Here is a 17,348-nt window from a genome sequence, read left to right as displayed (position 1 = left end):
GCTGTGAAGCCAATAGCGAACTATTCTATGGGTAAAAAGATGTAAAGCCCAGCCAAGATGCTGCTCCTGTGGTTGGCTGCTGGGAAAACTTGGGTTATGTTTAGTCACTGCAAAATATTATAGATGGATGGATGGATGGATGGATATAGATATTTTCGGTCCCTGACGGTGCCACGCCTCGACTCCCCGCTCGTCTTTTCCCTCTGGACCACGACAGAAGAAACATCAGCACACATTTAAAGGTACTTGTGGAGTTTTTTTCCAGCAGAAGCGCCACAGGAAGTTAGAGGAAGATCCTTTAGCATGTGTTGGATTGGTTAATTCACTGTAATAAGCTGTAGTCTTATATTAAGCTTTATAGTACAAAGAAATATTCTGCACACGTTTTCTGTGGCTGCACATCAAATAGAAACATTAAAATGAAATAAGAAATCTTATCAGTGAAGTGCAAATCAATCACCAGTAAACATATTCTGTAGAAAACAAGAATAAAACATGTACAATATTATTATTATATCCTGAATATGTACATTTGTTCCCTTGAGTTAAGATTAATCAATACATGAAATAAGAGAAGTTATTAGTTTACTTGACTAATTGACAGGAGAGATGATCAGAGGGGCAGAGTTTTTACCTCCATCATTAAGACCTGGACTGAAGTAGGGGAAGAGTTTCTCAGTGAAGGAGCAGCTGGTGAAGGAGTAGATGAGAGCTGCAGCATCTACGTCATAAAAGGAGACCAGACCGTCCTCATAGTCCACAAACACCCCCACCTTCTGAGGCTGAGACCTCAGAGAGAGACGGACTAAAGTGTTACCAGCAGCTCTGTACTCATTCCCATTCCTCAGACATACAGTCCAGTAACCATTCTTAGGACTCAGTATGATGATCTCTTTCCTGTTGATCGACTCTCTGACCACTCCTAAAGACCATTCAGTTTTTCCTTTAACCTGAACCTCAAAGTAGAATCTGCCTGAAGAGAAACTCTGCTCTCCTAAGACAATGATATACTTAGAAAACCTCTCTGGATTGTCTGGGAGTTTCTTCCACACATCACTAACACTCACTTGTTTCCCATCATCAGACAGGATGAGATAATGATTTGCTGTATCAGGATCAAGAGTCACATCCACTGCAAACTGCTGGACCCTCCTCAGCTCAGCTTTAATCAGCTCCTTCATCTCTTTACTGAGATCCTGCTCCAGCTGAGCCACAGCTCTGCTCACAGTCCCCTCATAGGACGGTGGAGGGACGCTGACCTCTGTCCAGTCCCTGGTGGCTGGAGGCTGGTTGGTGTTGAGGGTCTGGACACTCTGGAGGAGATGGAGGTGGTCTTCAGAGCGTGAGAGCTGCTCCACCTCAGTCCTCCTCTTCATCAGCTCAGAGATTTCCTGTTCCAGCTCTCTGATGAAAGCTTGGGCCTGTTTTTCTGCTCTTTCCTGCTTCTCTTTGATGGTGTTGATGAGCTCTGCCTGGCCTCTCTCAACACGCTCCTTCAGAGAAGTGAAGACCTGAACACCTTCTGCTATCGCTCTGTCTGCATCTTCCTGACTGAGGTCAGCTGACCGTTTGATCTTCTCAATCTTCAGTCGTCTCTTCTGGATCATCTGCTGGATTTCAGCCTCTGTCTTCCCCAGCTCGGCCTTCTGTCCTTCATATTCTTCTTTCAGAGGAACAAACTCATGTGTCTTGTGGTCTAAAACAGAGCAGAGCACGCAGACACACGTCTGGTCGGTCTTACAGAACAGCTCCAGAGGTTTATCGTGCTTCGTACACATCCTGCTGTCCAGGTTCTCCACAGGGTCGATCAGCTGATGTCTTTTCAGACGTGAAGCTGTCAGATGAGGCTCCAGGTGAGTCTCACAGTAGGAGAGCAGACACACCAGGCAGGACTTCAGGGCCTTCAGTTTGGTTCCAGCGCAGACGTCACAGGGAACTTCTCCTGGTTTGGACACTTGTTGCTCTGAGCTGCTGCTGCTGGCGTCCTGTTGAGCTGACTGTCTGAACTGAGAGACCATCTCAGAGAGCAAAGTGTTGACCCTCAAATCAGGTCTTGTGGTAAAAGCCTCTTTACACAAGGGACACAGAAACCGGTCGTTAGTGTTCCAGTGTTCAGTGATGCAGGTTTTGCAGAAGTTGTGTCCACATGGTGTGCTGACGGGATCAGTGAGCACATCCAGACAGATGGAGCACAGAAACTGATCTTCAGATCTCAGATAGTTTGCAGCAGCCATGTCTGCACACAGTGGGAAAGAAAAGGAAAAACAGTGTAGTCAAAAAACCATTTTAATTATTGTTTAAAACCAAAGATTTCTTCTGTCAGGTGAAGTAATTCTGAACTACATAAAGGGAAGAGCAGGTGAGTAGAGCCAGTTTTTACTTGAAGCATCTCTTAAAGTGAGAACATGACAGTAATGCCTCCAGCTAGCAGGTAATATTTCATGATGTGAATCTGTGGAAACAGTTTTCAAAATATGAGTATCCAAAAAACAAAGAGGATCAGAGTAAATTGTTCCATTGATGTTAAAGTAAAACTGGTTAAATGAAAAACTATGAAGCTAATCCAATAACCAAATGACTGCCTAATGGTTTCATAAATGATAAAGCTGCAACGTCAAGTTGAAAAATTTAAGAACAAAATCACCTCAAATTGAACAAACTCAAGTGTAATTAGCAAACTACTAAAACTATTAATAACTCTTTTAACTGTTTATCAAGAACTCTTAGCAAACTATTTGAAGTGGTTAACCAGACTTTGTGCTAAGCTAAGCTAACCGGCTAATGGTGACAGTGGCCATAGAGCCACTGAATTAATGACCCCTAGAAGAAGAGCTCTGGTGGTGATTTCTGACTCCACATGCATCAGTTGGATGCTGCTTCAGATAAGATAATTTCATGTAACTATTAACAAAGGACTGTTAACCCTCCAACCTCTAATACTACAAATCCCACAATGCACTGAACAACTGCCACGCTAGTCCAACCCGTGCAGCAGCCCCTCCTCCCGCAGGTATAATGACACACCGATCAGCGGATCAATGCATCATCAGCGCTGTTATAGTGACACTTAGAGTAGAGCTAAAACTGTGTAATGGAAAAGCGCCATTAAGATAGCCCCCAAAATAAACGCCTAAACTTTGAACACAGAAACTTTCACAGCAGAGTTTTACCTGTTTGTCTGTCGGAGGTAAAACCTGTGTGTCTTGTTTGTGGAGCTGATGGAGCCGTAATTAAAGAATATAAGATAAAAGACGACACTATGAGACAAAACATGAGGATAAGTACAAAAAAAGAAAAGAATTATTAAACATTTTATTACTTTTTTGAGGAACAGTTATTGGAGTTTGGCTGTTTAAATCCATATTTCTGAATAAAATAGATATTTTATGATATACTATAATAAAAGAGTCACTTTTGGACTCTTCAATAAATGTTGAGTCCGTTTGGCCCTCGACTTCGACCGTTTTTTAAATTTTGGCCCCTTCTTTGATTGAGTTTGACCCCCCTGCCGTAGACCATCACTGGTGGTCATTACAAGACTTTTACTTTTGTGAATTTTTCAAAAAATAATTCTATTTAATGGTGAAAATCAAGGTCAGTGAAGTTACCGTATGGTTTCTTGCCCGTCTGTCATGTCGCCTGATTGGCTTGGAGAAATCTGGTAGTTCTGCTGCCTTGTGGTGAGGAAGGGGGGCGGCCATTTTGAACTCCTACTTAAGTTACCAAATATGGTGCCTTGCCTGATAAAGGGTTAAAGTCCTTAGATAAGATTAAGAGATAAAAACTTTTTATTGATCCCTCAGTGGGGAAAGTTTGCTGTTACTGCAGCTCAAGGGGACGGACATAAAGCACATAGTTAAAGAAGTAGAAAATTAAATAAACATAATATATACAGAAAAAAACCTAAAGTCCTGAGAGCTGACACACAGAGGCTGTTTAAAGCTGTTAAAGTGGTCGCTGGACAAACAGCCGTAGTTCTACTTTAACCAACGTCACAAGTGTGAAATGAGAAGAGAGGAACTTCCTGCTGAGCGGAGCTGAAGCTTTGTGTTGATCCTGGTGGTTGAAGCTGTAAATGTGATCATCTGTACTCACCAGTGTTTGGCAGAGGCTCTGCTGTGTTGTTGAGGAGACCTGATGAAGTCAGTCTGGATTTTCTTCAGACAGAAACACAGACGTGTCTCCACGGCTGCCTGGCTGCCACTCTGACTGACTTTACTTTCAGTTCTGCAGTGTGATGTTGAAGCTCTGCTCCTCCTCTGGTTCCTCCCTCTGATTTACACAGTTGGTGGGAAACTCCCCAGTCTTCTCTGTTAATATGGAGCAAAGGTGGTTCTGCACCCAACAGGTGGAGGAGGGAGGTTTTACTGTAACTGGCGTCTCCTCCTGCAGAGACTGGTGTGAGGCTGTTGGTCGGGTCCTCGGCCATCATGAGTGATGATCCTGAACATGACGGACGGTGTGTTCGCTCACATGTACCAGGAGTGTTTGGTGCTCGGCGTGGCAGCAGTACGCTCACTTTGGGCTCATCATCCCTCTGTTGTGGTCCATCTAGTGGTCGTTCTGGTTGGCAGCAGCAGTCTGTGGTCCACATGGAGGCCTGTTGTTGTTGTTGCTGCAGTGCAGCAGGGAGTCATGTACAAGTGGTCAGACATGAGGAGGCTGTCAGGTCTACTTTTTTGAGTATGTGATTGATGAAGAAGCCCCCTTCTCCTGATGAGAGGAACACCAGCGATTGTCTGAGAGCATGTGGACCGGCCTGAAGGTGTCGGCCCCAGTGTTTGGCCACTGATTATTCAGTCCTTGTGTTAATCAACTAGTTTATTTTACAGTTTTTATTTCACAATCACACATTTACAGATTTCGTTGACTCATAAACCTTCTTAAACAAATGAAGATGGGTCAAAGTGGCCCACAAATAAACAAAATGAGATAAAAAACTCAAATTATTGTTGTATTGTCCCCAACTAATAATTTTTATATATTTTTTTGACATTGGCAGCAACTTTTCCACACAAGACAAAGAGAGAGAGACCATAAAGAACAGTTTCCAAGCGCCTCCTGCTGCTGATTTTGAGCGATTATTGTGAATGCTCTGATTCCTAAATGTACATTAATTATGCTGTGAAGCCAATGGCAAACTATTCTATGGGTAAAAAGATGTAAAGCCCAGCCAAGATGCTGCTCCTGTGGTTGGCTGCTGGGAAAACTTGGGTTATGTTTAGTCACTGCAAAATATTATATATATTATTATATATAGGGATATTTTTGGTCCCTGACGGTGCCACGCCTCGACTCCCCGCTCGTCTTTTCTCTCTGGACCACGACAGAAGAAACATCAGCACACATTTAAAGGTACTTGTGGAGTTTTTTCCAGCAGAAGCGCCACAGGAAGTTAGAGGAAGATCCTTTAGCATGTGTTGGATTGGTTAACTCACTGTAATAAGCTGTAGTCTTATATTAAGCTTTATAGTACAAAGAAATATTCTGTACACGTTTTCTGTGGCTGCACATCAAATAGAAAAATTAAAATGAAATAAGAAATCTTATCAGTGAAGTGCAAATCAATCACCAGTAAACATATTCTGTAGAAAACAAGAATAAAACATGTAAGTACAATATTATTATTATTATTATATCCTGAATATGTACGTTTGTTCCCTTGAGTTGAGATTAATCAATACATGAAAAAAGAGAAGTTATTAGTTTACTTGACTAATTGACAGGAGAGATGATCAGAGGGGCAGAGTTTTTGCCTCCATCATTAAGACCTGGACTGAAGAAGGGGAAGAGTTTCTCAGTGAAGGAGCAGCTGGTGAAGGAGTAGATGAGAGCTGCAGCATCTACGTCATAAAAGGAGACCAGACCGTCCTCATAGTCCACAAACACCCCCACCTTCTGAGGCTGAGACCTCAGAGAGAGAAGGACTGGAGGGCTACCAGCAGCTCTGTACTCATTCCCATTACTCAACCATACAGTCCAGTAACCATCCTCAGGGCCCAGTGTGATTTCCTCTTTCCTGTTGATCGACTCTCTGGCCACTCCTAAATACCATTCAGTTTTTCCTTTAACCTGAACCTCAAAGTAGAATCTGCCTGAAGAGAAACTCTGCTCTCCTAAGACAATGATATACTCAGAAAACCTCTCTGGATTGTCTGGGAGTTTCTTCCACACATCACCATAATTCACTTGTTTCCCATCATCAGACAGGATGAGATAAGGATTTGCTGTATCAGGATCAAGAGTCACATCCACTGCAAACTTCTGGACCCTCCTCAGCTCAGCTTTGATCAGCTTCTTCATCTCTTTACTGAGATCCTGCTCCAGCTGAGCCACAGCTCTGCTCACAGTCCCCTCATAGGACGGTGGAGGGACGCTGACCTCTGTCCAGTCCCTGGTGGCTGGAGGCTGGTTGGTGTTGAGGGTCTGGACACTCTGGAGGAGATGGAGGTGGTCTTCAGAGCGTGAGAGCTGCTCCACCTCAGTCCTCCTCTTCATCAGCTCAGAGATTTCCTGTTCCAGCTCTCTGATGAAAGCTTGGGCCTGTTTTTCTGCTCTTTCCTGCTTCTCTTTGATGGTGTTGATGAGCTCTGCCTGGCCTCTCTCAACACGCTCCTTCAGAGAAGTGAAGACCTGAAGACCTTCTGCTATCACTCTGTCTGCATCTTCCTGACTGAGGTCAGCTGACCGTTTGATCTCCTCAATCTTCAGTCGTCTCTTGTGGATCATCTGCTGGATTTCAGCCTCTGTCTTCCCCAGCTCGGCCTTCTGTCCTTCATATTCTTCTTTCAGTGGAACAAACTTATGTCCTATGTGGTCTAAAACAGAGCAGAGCACGCAGACACACGTCTGGTCGGTCTTACAGAACAGCTCCAGAGGTTTATCGTGCTTCGTACACATCCTGCTGTCCAGGTTCTCCACAGGGTCGATCAGCTGGTGTCTTTTCAGACGTGAAGCTGTCAGATGAGGCTCCAGGTGAGTCTCACAGTAGGAGAGCAGACACACCAGGCAGGACTTCAGGGCCTTCAGTTTGGTTCCAGCGCAGACGTCACAGGGAACTTCTCCTGGTTTGGACACTTGTTGCTCTGAGCTGCTGCTGCTGGCGTCCTGTTGAGCTGACTGTCTGAACTGAGAGACCATCTCAGAGAGCAAAGTGTTGACCCTCAAATCAGGTCTTGTGGTAAAAGCCTCTTTACACACTGGACACAGAAACCGGTCGTTAGTGTTCCAGTGTTCAGTGATGCAGGTTTTGCAGAAGTTGTGTCCACATGATGTGGTGACGGGATCAGTGAGCACATCCAGACAGATGGAGCACAGAAACTGATCCTCAGATCTCAGATAGTTTGCAGCAGCCATGTCTGCACACAGTGGGAAAGAAAAGGAAAAACAGTGTAGTCAAAAAACCATTTTAATTATTGTTTAAAACCAAAGATTTCTTCTGTCAGGTGAAGTAATTCTGAACTACATATAGGGGAGAGCGGGTGAGTTGAGCCAGTTTTTACTTGAAGCATCTGAAGCATCTTTAGCTTAGATCTTATCTTGACTCTCCTCCTGCTGTGGTGTTTGTTCTGGGTGGACGGAGGATGTTGTGGCCAGTGATCGACTTAACGTCTGCTTTAATCCAACACTCAAGTTCAACGTGTAATTCTGCCATGTTTGAGCAATAAACGCAAAAACAATGTGAAGCGTTTGACCTTGTAGTCAAACGGTGTAAATACAACAATGGCGTCCATCACGTGACACCAAACTGGCCCAAAAAGATTTTTTTTTCCCACAGACTCACTTTGTGAAGGAGACGTTTGTAAATCAGGGGACATGTTTTCATTGACAGTCACAAACCAAGAAAGGACTCGTTTCAAGATCAGAATTTGATCCATTCGGTTCGATAACATTTAGATTTTGATAAAATCATTTTGTTCCCACTCATCATAGCAGAGGGCTGACAGGAAGTCACCTGACTCAGTGCAGGTATGCGGTGCTCTAAGGGCCCAACTATGCAGAAGATCTGGTTACTGTTTTTTTTTGGCTTCATGCTCCACTGAGCAGCTTCCACAGGTATGAACAGGGCCCCGCCTCTAATGCTGCACCCAGGTCTCTTTGTACCTCCAGGGGTTTGGCAGAACTGATGAGAGCCACTGTGAAATATGTCTGACATGATGAGAGCAATGTGTGTGCCAGATTTTGTGATTATTTGAAGCCACAATGCTCTGACTAAGTCTTGCCACACAATGGGGGCGCTATGGAGCCCCAAAACACTCAAGAACCTGATCACTGCATATTCTGGCAAAATGCACTGGTTTTGATTAGTGCGCAAAGTTTTGTGAGTCTTGAAGTGAGTCGAAAATGAGTGTTCAGGCTAAAAGTAATGGGGGGACGCTTTAGAGCTGAAGTGCCACACCCGAACCCAACTGAGATTTAGAAACATTTACCAGTTTGATAAGCTTTGTGTTGATCCTGGTGGTTGAAGCTGTAAATGTGATCATCTGTACTCACCAGTGTTTGGCAGAGGCTCTGCTGTGTTGTTGAGGAGACCTGATGAAGTCAGTCTGGATTTTCTTCAGACAGAAACACAGACGTGTCTCCACGGCTGCCTGGCTGCCACTCTGACTGACTTTACTTTCAGTTCTGCAGTGTGACGTTGAAGCTCTGCTCCTCCTCTGGTTCCTCCCCCTGATTTACACAGTTGGTGGGAAACTCCTCAGTCTTCTCTGTTAATATGGAACAAAGGTTGTTCTGCACCCAACAGGTGGAGGAGGGAGGTTTTACTGTAGCTGGCGTCTCCTCCTGCAGAGACTGGTGTGAGGCTGTTGGTCGGGTCCTCGGCCATCATGAGTGATGATCCTGAACATGACGGACGGTGTGTTCACTCACATGTACCAGGAGTGTTTGGTGCTCGGCGTGGCAGCAGTACGCTCACTTTGGGCTCATCATCCCTCTGTTGTGGTCCATCTAGTGGTCGTTCTGGTTGGCAGCAGCAGTCTGTGGTCCACATGGAGGCCTGTTGTTGTTGTTGCTGCAGTGCAGCAGGGAGTCATGTACAAGTGGTCAGACATGAGGAGGCTGTCAGGTCTACTTTTTTGAGTATGTGATTGATGAAGAAGCCCCCTTCTCCTGATGAGAGGAACACCAGCGACTGTCTGAGAGCATGTGGACCGGCCTGAAGGTGTCGGCCCCAGTGTTTGGCCACTGATTATTCAGTCCTTGTGTTCATCAACTAGTTTATTTTAAAGTTTTTATTTCACAATCACACATTTACAGATTTCATTGAGTCATAAACCTTTTTAAACAAATAAAGATGGGTCAAAGTGGCCCTCAAATAAACAAAATGAGAAAAAAACACAAATTATTGTTGTATTGTCCCCAACTAACAATTTTCATATTTGTTTTTGACACTGGCAGCAACTTTTCCACACAAGACAAAGAGAGAGAGACTGTAAAGAAAAGTTTCCAAGCGCCTCCTGCTGCTGATTTTGAGCGATTATTGTGAATACTCTGATTCCTAAATGTACATTAATTGTGCTGTGAAGCCAATGGCAAACTATTCTATAGGTAAAAAGATGTAAAGCCCAGCCAAGATGCTGCTCCTGTGGTTGACTGCTGGGAAAACTTGGGTTATGTTTAGTCACTGCAAAATATTATATATATTATTATATATATAGATATTTTCGATCCCTGACGGTGCCACGCCTCGACTCCCCACTCGTCTTTTCTCTCTGGACCACGACAGAAGAAACATCAGCACACATTTAAAGGTACTTGTGGAGGTTTTTCCAGCAGAAGCGCCACAGGAAGTTAGAGGAAGATCCTTTAGCATGTGTTGGATTGGTTAACTCACTGTAATAAGCTGTAGTCTTATATTAAGCTTTATAGTACAAAGAAATATTCTGCACACGTTTTCTGTGGCTGCACATCAAATAGAAAAATTAAAATGAAATAAGAAATCTTATCAGTGAAGTGCAAATCAATCACCAGTAAACATATTCTGTAGAAAACAAGAATAAAACATGTACAATATTATTATTATATCCTGAATATGTACTTTTGTTCCCTTGAGTTAAGATTAATCAATACATGAAAAAAGAGAAGTTATCAGTTTACTTGACTAATTGACAGGAGAGATGATCAGAGGGGCAGAGTTTTTACCTCCATCATTAAGACCTGGACTGAAGTAGGGGAAGAGTTTCTCAGTGAAGGAGCAGCTGGTGAAGGAGTAGATGAGAGCTGCAGCATCTACGTCATAAAAGGAGACCAGACCGTCCTCATAGTCCACAAACACCCCCACCTTCTGAGGCTGAGACCTCAGAGAGAGACGGTTACTAGCAGCTTTGTACTCATTCCCATTCCTCAACCATACAGTCCAGTAACCATCCTCAGGGCTCAGTCTAATGATCCCTTTCCTGTTGATCGACTCTCTGGCCACTCCTAAATCCCATTCAGTTTTTCCTTTAACCTGAACCTCAAAGTAGAATCTGCCTGAAGAGAAACTCTGCTCTCCTAAGACAATGATATACTTAGAAAACCTCTCTGGATTGTCTGGGAGTTTCTTCCACACATCACCATAATTCACTTGTTTCCCATCATCAGACAGGATGAGGTTAGGATGTGCTGTATCAGGATCAAGAGTCACATCCACTGCAAACTTCTGGACCCTCCTCAGCTCAGCTTTAATCAGCTCCTTCATCTCTTTACTGAGATCCTCCTCCAGCTGAGCCACAGCTCTGCTCACAGTCCCCTCATAGGACGGTGGAGGGACGCTGACCTCTGTCCAGTCCCTGGTGGCTGGAGGCTGGTTGGTGTTGAGGGTCTGGACACTCTGGAGGAGATGGAGGTGGTCTTTAGAGCGTGAGAGCTGCTCCACCTCAGTCCTCCTCTTCATCAGCTCAGAGATTTCCTGTTCCAGCTCTCTGATGAAAGCTTGGGCCTGTTTTTCTGCTCTTTCCTGCTTCTCTATGATGGTGTTGATGAGCTCTGCCTGGCCTCTCTCAACACGCTCCTTCAGAGAAGTGAAGACCTGAAGACCTTCTGCTATCGCTCTGTCTGCATCTTCCTGACTGAGGTCAGCTGACCGTTTGATCTTCTCAATCTTCAGTCGTCTCTTCTGGATCATCTGCTGGATTTCAGCCTCTGTCTTCCCCAGCTCGGCCTTCTGTCCTTCATATTCTTCTGTCAGAGGAACAAACTTATGTCCTATGTGGTCTAAAACAGAGCAGAGCATGCAGACACACGTCTGGTCGGTCTTACAGAACAGCTCCAGAGGTTTATCGTGCTTCGTACACATCCTGCTGTCCAGGTTCTCCACAGGGTCGATCAGCTGGTGTCTTTTCAGGCCTGACAGTGTCAGATGAGGCTCCAGGTGAGTCTCACAGTAGGAGACCAGACACACCAGGCAGGACTTCAGGGCCTTCAGTTTGGTTCCAGCGCAGACGTCACAGGGAACTTCTCTTGGTTTGGACACTTGTTGCTCTGAGCTGCTGCTGCTGGCGTCCTGTTGAGCTGACTGTCTGAACTGAGAGACCATCTCAGAGAGCAAAGTGTTGACACACAAATCAGGTCTTGTGGTAAAAGCCTTGTTACACAAGGGACACAGAAACCGGTCGTTAGTGTTCCAGTGTTCAGTGATGCAGGTTTTGCAGAAGTTGTGTCCACATGGTGTGCTGACGGGATCAGTGAGCACATCCAGACAGATGGAGCACAGAAACTGATCTTCAGATCTCAGATAGTTTGCAGCAGCCATGTCTGCACACAGTGGGAAAGAAAAGGAAGAACAGTGTAGTCAAAAAACCATTTTAATTATTGTTTAAAACCAAAGATTTCTTCTGTCAGGTGAAGTAATTCTGAACTACATATAGGGGAGAGCGGGTGAGTTGAGCCAGTTTTTACTTGAAGCATCTGAAGCATCTTTAGCTTAGATCTTATCTTGACTCTCCTCCTGCTGTGGTGTTTGTTCTGGGTGGACGGAGGATGTTGTGGCCAGTGATCGACTTAACGTCTGCTTTAATCCAACACTCAAGTTCAACGTGTAATTCTGCCATGTTTGAGCAATAAACGCAAAAACAATGTGAAGCGTTTGACCTTGTAGTCAAACGGTGTAAATACAACAATGGCGTCCATCACGTGACACCAAACTGGCCCAAAAAGACTTTTTTTTCCCACAGACTCACTTTGTGAAGGAGACATTTGTAAATCAGGGGACATGTTTTCATTGACAGTCACAAACCAAGAAAGGACTCGTTTCAAGATCAGAATTTGATCCATTCGGTTCGATAACATTTAGATTTTGATTAAATCATTTTGTTCCCACTCATCATAGCAGAGGGCTGACAGGAAGTCACCTGACTCAGTGCAGGTATGCGGTGCTCTAAGGGCCCAACTATGCAGAAGATCTGGTTACTTTTTTTTTTTGGCTTCATGCTCCACTGAGCAGCTTCCACAGGTATGAACAGGGCCCCGCCTCTAATGCTGCACCCAGGTCTCTTTGTACCTCCAGGGGTTTGGAAGAGCTGATGAGAGCCACTGTGAAATATGTCTGACATGATGAGAGCAATGTGCGTGCCAGATTTTGTGATTATTTGAAGCCACAATGCTCTGACTAAGTCTTGCCACACAATGGGGGCGCTATGGAGCCCCAAAACACTCAAGAACCTGATCACTGCATATTCTGGCAAAATGCACTGGTTTCGATTAGTGCGCAAAATTTTGTGAGTCTTGAAGTGAGTCGAAAATGAGTGTTCAGGCTAAAAGTAACGGGGGGACGCTTTAGAGCTGAAGTGCCACGTCCGAACCCAACTGAGATTTAGAAACATTTACCAGTTTGATAAGCTTTGTGTTGATCCTGGTGGTTGAAGCTGTAAATGTGATCATCTGTACTCACCAGTGTTTGGCAGAGGCTCTGCTGTGTTGTTGAGGAGACCTGATGAAGTCAGTCTGGATTTTCTTCAGACAGAAACACAGACGTGTCTCCACGGCTGCCTGGCTGCCACTCTGACTGACTTTACTTTCAGTTCTGCAGTGTGATGTTGAAGCTCTGCTCCTCCTCTGGTTCCTCCCCCTGATTTACACAGTTGGTGGGAAACTCCCCAGTCTTCTCTGTTAATATGGAACAAAGGTGGTTCTGCACCCAACAGGCGGAGGAGGGAGGTTTTACTGTAGCTGGCGTCTCCTCCTGCAGAGACTGGTGTGAGGCTGTTGGTCGGGTCCTCGGCCATCATGAGTGATGATCCTGAACATGACGGACGGTGTGTTCGCTCACATGTACCAGGAGTGTTTGGTGCTCGGCGTGGCAGCAGTACGCTCACTTTGGGCTCATCATCCCTCTGTTGTGGTCCATCTAGTGGTCGTTCTGGTTGGCAGCAGCAGTCGGTGGTCCACATGGAGGCCTGTTGTTGTTGCTGCAGTGCAGCAGGGAGTCATGTACAAGTGTTCAGACATGAGGAGGCTGTCAGGTCTACTTTATTGAGTATGTGATTGATGAAGAAGCCCCCTTCTCCTGATGAGAGGAACACCAGCGATTGTCTGAGAGCATGTGGACCGGCCTGAAGGTGTCGGCCCCAGTGTTTGGCCAATGATTATTCAGTCCTTGTGCTCATCAACTAGTTTATTTTACAGTTTTTATTTCACAATCACACATTTACAGATTTCGTTGACTCATAAACCTTCTTAAACAAATGAAGATGGGTCAAAGTGGCCCTCAAATAAACAAAATGAGAAAAAAAACACAAATTATTGTTGTATTATCCCCAACTAACAATTTTTTTTTTTTTTTGACATTGGCAGCAACTTTTCCACACAAGACAAAGAGAGAGAGACTGTAAAGAACAGTTTCCAAGCGCCCCCTGCTGCTGATTTTGAGCGATTATTGTGAATGCTCTGATTCCTAAATGTACATTAATTGTGCTATGAAGCCAATGGCAAACTATTCTATGGGTAAAAAGATGTAAAGCCCAGCCAAGATGCTGCTCCTGTGGTTGGCTGCTGGGAAAACTTGGGTTATGTTTAGTCACTGCAAAATATTATATGTATTATTATAGATAGGGATATTTTCGGTCCCTGACGGTGCCACGCCTCGACTCCCCGCTCGTCTTTTCTCTCTGGACCACGACAGAAGAAACATCAGCACACATTTAAAGGTACTTGTGGAGTTTTTTCCAGCAGAAGCGCCACAGGAAGTTAGAGGAAGATCCTTTAGCATGTGTTGGATTGGTTAACTCACTGTAATAAGCTGTAGTCTTATATTAAGCTTTATAGTACAAAGAAATATTCTGCACACGTTTTCTGTGGCTGCACATCAAATAGAAACATTAAAATGAAATAAGAAATCTTATCAGTGAAGTGCAAATCAATCACCAGTAAACATATTCTGTAGAAAACAAGAATAAAACATGTAAGTACAATATCATTATTATTATTATTATTATATCCTGAATATGTACTTTTGTTCCCTTGAGTTAAGATTAATCAATACATGAAAAAAGAGAAGTTATCAGTTTACTTGACTAATTGACAGGAGAGATGATCAGAGGGGCAGAGTTTTTGCCTCCATCATTGAGAGATGGACTGAAGTAGGGGAAGAGTTTCTCAGTGAAGGAGCAGCTGGTGAAGGAGTAGATGAGAGCTGCAGCATCTACGTCATAAAAGGAGACCAGACCGTCCTCATAGTCCACAAACACCCCCACCTTCTGAGGCTGAGACCTCAGAGAGAGAAGGACTGAAGGGTCATCAAGAGCTTCGTACTCATTCCCATTCCTCAAACATACAGTCCAGTAACCATCCTCAGGGCCCAGTGTGATTTCCTCTTTCCTGCTGATCGACTCTCTGGCCACTCCTAAATCCCATTCAGTTTTTCCTTTAACCTGAACCTCAAAGTAGAATCTGCCTGAAGAGAAACTCTGCTCTCCTAAGACAATGATATACTTAGAAAACCTCTCTGGATTGTCTGGGAGTTTCTTCCTCACATCACCATGATTCACTTGTTTCCCATCATCAGACAGGATGAGTTTAGGATGTGCTGTATCAGGATCAAGAGTCACATCCACTGCAAACTTCTGGACCCTCCTCAGCTCAGCTTTAATCAGCTTCTTCATCTCTTTACTGAGATCCTGCTCCAGCTGAGCCACAGCTCTCCTCACAGTCCCCTCATAGGACGGTGGAGGGACGCTGACCTCTGTCCAGTCCCTGGTGGCTGGAGGCTGGTTGGTGTTGAGGGTCTGGACACTCTGGAGGAGATGGAGGTGGTCTTCAGAGCGTGAGAGCTGCTCCACCTCAGTCCTCCTCTTCATCAGCTCAGAGATTTCCTGTTCCAGCTCTCTGATGAAAGCTTGGGCCTGTTTTTCTGCTCTTTCCTGCTTCTCTTTGATGGTGTTGATGAGCTCTGCCTGGCCTCTCTCAACACGCTCCTTCAGAGAAGTGAAGACCTGAACACCTTCTGCTATCGCTCTGTCTGCATCTTCCTGACTGAGGTCAGCTGACCGTTTGATCTCCTCAATCTTCAGTCGTCTCTTCTGGATCATCTGCTGGATTTCAGCCTCTGTCTTCCCCAGCTCGGCCTTCTGTCCTTCATATTCTTCTTTCAGAGGAACAAACTCATGTGTCTTGTGGTCTAAAACAGGGCAGAGCATGCAGATACACGTCTGGTCGGTCTTACAGAACAGCTCCAGAGGTTTATCGTGCTTCGTACACATCCTGCTGTCCAGGTTCTCCACAGGGTCGATCAGCTGGTGTCTTTTCAGACGTGAAGCTGTCAGATGAGGCTCCAGGTGAGTCTCACAGTAGGAGAGCAGACACACCAGGCAGGACTTCAGGGCCTTCAGTTTGGTTCCAGCGCAGACGTCACAGGGAACTTCTCCTGGTTTGGACACTTGTTGCTCTGAGCTGCTGCTGCTGGCGTCCTGTTGAGCTGACTGTCTGAACTGAGAGACCATCTCAGAGAGCAAAGTGTTGACCCTCAAATCAGGTCTTGTGGTAAAAGCCTCTTTACACAAGGGACACAGAAACCGGTCGTTAGTGTTCCAGTGTTCAGTGATGCAGGTTTTGCAGAAGTTGTGTCCACATGGTGTGGTGACGGGATCAGTGAGCACATCCAGACAGATGGAGCACAGAAACTGATCTTCAGATCTCAGATAGTTTGCAGCAGCCATGTCTGCACACAGTGGGAAAGAAAAGGAAAAACAGTGTAGTCAAAAAACCATTTAAATTATTGTTTAAAACCAAAGATTTCTTCTGTCAGGTGAAGTAATTCTGAACTACATATAGGGGAGAGCGGGTGAGTAGAGCCAGTTTTTACTTGAAGCATCTCTTAAAGTGAGAACATGACAGTAATGCCTCCAGCTAGCAGGTAATATTTCATGATGTGAATCTGTGGAAACAGTTTTCACAATATGAGTTTCCAAAAAACAAAGAGGATCAGAGTAAATTGTTCCATTGATGTTAAAGTAAAACTGGTTAAATGAAAAACTATGAAGCTAATCCAATAACCAAATGACTGCCTAATGGTTTCATAAATGATAAAGCTGCAACATCAAGTTGAAAAATTTAAGAACAAAATCACCTCAAATTGAACAAACTCAAGTGTAATTAGCAAACTACTAAAACTATTAATCAATAACTCTTTCAACTGTTTATCAAGAACTCTTAGCAAACTATTTGAAGTGGTTAACCAGACTTTGTGCTAAGCTAAGCTAACCAGCTAATGGTGACAGTGGCCATAGAGCCACTGAATCAATGACCCCTAGAAGAAGAGCTCTGGTGGTGATTTCTGACTCCACATGCATCAGTTGGATGCTGCTTCAGTGTAGAATTATAGTGAAATAATCCTTTAATAACCTACAGCTGTACTGACCCTTTGTCTTGATGAAGAAGAGCATTGCTAACAAAGCTCTGAATACCTGAAGAGAAACATGTTCCATTTCCTCTTGGTGCTTCACATTAAAAGCCTCCTGCTGGCTCTCTGCTGGAAAGCCTTTATTGTGAAGCAGTAGAGGAAACAGGAAGCAGTATGGCTGCATGAAGTGATCAGTAAACGGTGATGATACCAGGAAAGTGGAGGGAAACTAAACTCCAAACCACAGAGAATCAGTTTAAAGTCCCTAAAGTCCTGAGAGCTGACACACAGAGGCTGTTTAAAGCTGTTAAAGTGGTCGCTGGACAAACAGCCGTAGTTCTACTTTAACCAACGTCACAAGTGTGAAATGAGAAAAGAGGAACTTCCTGCTGAGCGGAGCTGAAGCTTTGTGTTGATCCTGGTGGTTGAAGCTGTAAATGTGATCATCTGTACTCACCAGTGTTTGGCAGAGGCTCTGCTGTGTTGTTGAGGAGACCTGATGAAGTCAGTCTGGATTTTCTTCAGACAGAAA

General features: G+C 44.5%; 5 protein-coding genes across 10 annotated transcripts in view; 1 reads left to right on the top strand and 4 right to left on the bottom strand.

The window, feature by feature from the left end:
* kif16ba (kinesin family member 16Ba) overlaps window positions 1-17,348 on the top strand; it is a 59,205-nt gene that overhangs the window by 22,214 nt on the left and 19,643 nt on the right. The window lies entirely within an intron of this gene.
* LOC139223548 (E3 ubiquitin-protein ligase TRIM21-like) lies at window positions 594-2,240 on the bottom strand. 4 transcript variants are annotated; one of them, XM_070855503.1, is made up of 2 exons: window positions 1,520-2,234; window positions 594-1,468 (listed from the first exon to the last, which is right to left on the bottom strand). In XM_070855503.1, exons 1-2 carry the CDS (start codon window positions 2,232-2,234, stop codon window positions 594-596), a joined length of 1,590 nt encoding a protein of 529 aa, XP_070711604.1. The 4 variants fall into 4 exon arrangements, with proteins under 4 accessions (XP_070711604.1, XP_070711588.1, XP_070711596.1 ...); XM_070855487.1 differs by having other exon boundaries at window positions 594-1,971; window positions 2,008-2,234; XM_070855495.1 differs by having other exon boundaries at window positions 594-1,968; window positions 2,008-2,234.
* LOC139223695 (E3 ubiquitin-protein ligase TRIM21-like) lies at window positions 4,839-7,362 on the bottom strand. Its single transcript, XM_070855673.1, has one exon. The coding sequence runs from the start codon at window positions 7,354-7,356 to the stop codon at window positions 5,716-5,718; it is 1,641 nt and encodes a 546-aa protein (XP_070711774.1). The 5' UTR covers window positions 7,357-7,362; the 3' UTR covers window positions 4,839-5,715.
* LOC139223572 (E3 ubiquitin-protein ligase TRIM39-like) lies at window positions 10,035-11,740 on the bottom strand. 3 transcript variants are annotated; one of them, XM_070855535.1, is made up of 2 exons: window positions 11,012-11,734; window positions 10,035-10,945 (listed from the first exon to the last, which is right to left on the bottom strand). In XM_070855535.1, exons 1-2 carry the CDS (start codon window positions 11,732-11,734, stop codon window positions 10,103-10,105), a joined length of 1,566 nt encoding a protein of 521 aa, XP_070711636.1. In that variant the 3' UTR covers window positions 10,035-10,102. The 3 variants fall into 3 exon arrangements, with proteins under 3 accessions (XP_070711636.1, XP_070711626.1, XP_070711645.1); XM_070855525.1 differs by having other exon boundaries at window positions 10,035-11,471; window positions 11,508-11,734; XM_070855544.1 differs by having other exon boundaries at window positions 10,035-11,740.
* On the bottom strand, window positions 13,556-16,139 carry LOC139223685 (E3 ubiquitin-protein ligase TRIM39-like). Its single transcript, XM_070855662.1, has one exon. The coding sequence runs from the start codon at window positions 16,131-16,133 to the stop codon at window positions 14,493-14,495; it is 1,641 nt and encodes a 546-aa protein (XP_070711763.1). The 5' UTR covers window positions 16,134-16,139; the 3' UTR covers window positions 13,556-14,492.

Source organism: Pempheris klunzingeri, chromosome 3, assembly GCF_042242105.1.
Source record: "Pempheris klunzingeri isolate RE-2024b chromosome 3, fPemKlu1.hap1, whole genome shotgun sequence".
NCBI lineage: Eukaryota > Metazoa > Chordata > Actinopteri > Acropomatiformes > Pempheridae > Pempheris > Pempheris klunzingeri.
The sequence above is the reverse complement of the archived record's forward strand: the minus strand, read 5'-3'. Positions and strand labels throughout refer to the sequence as shown.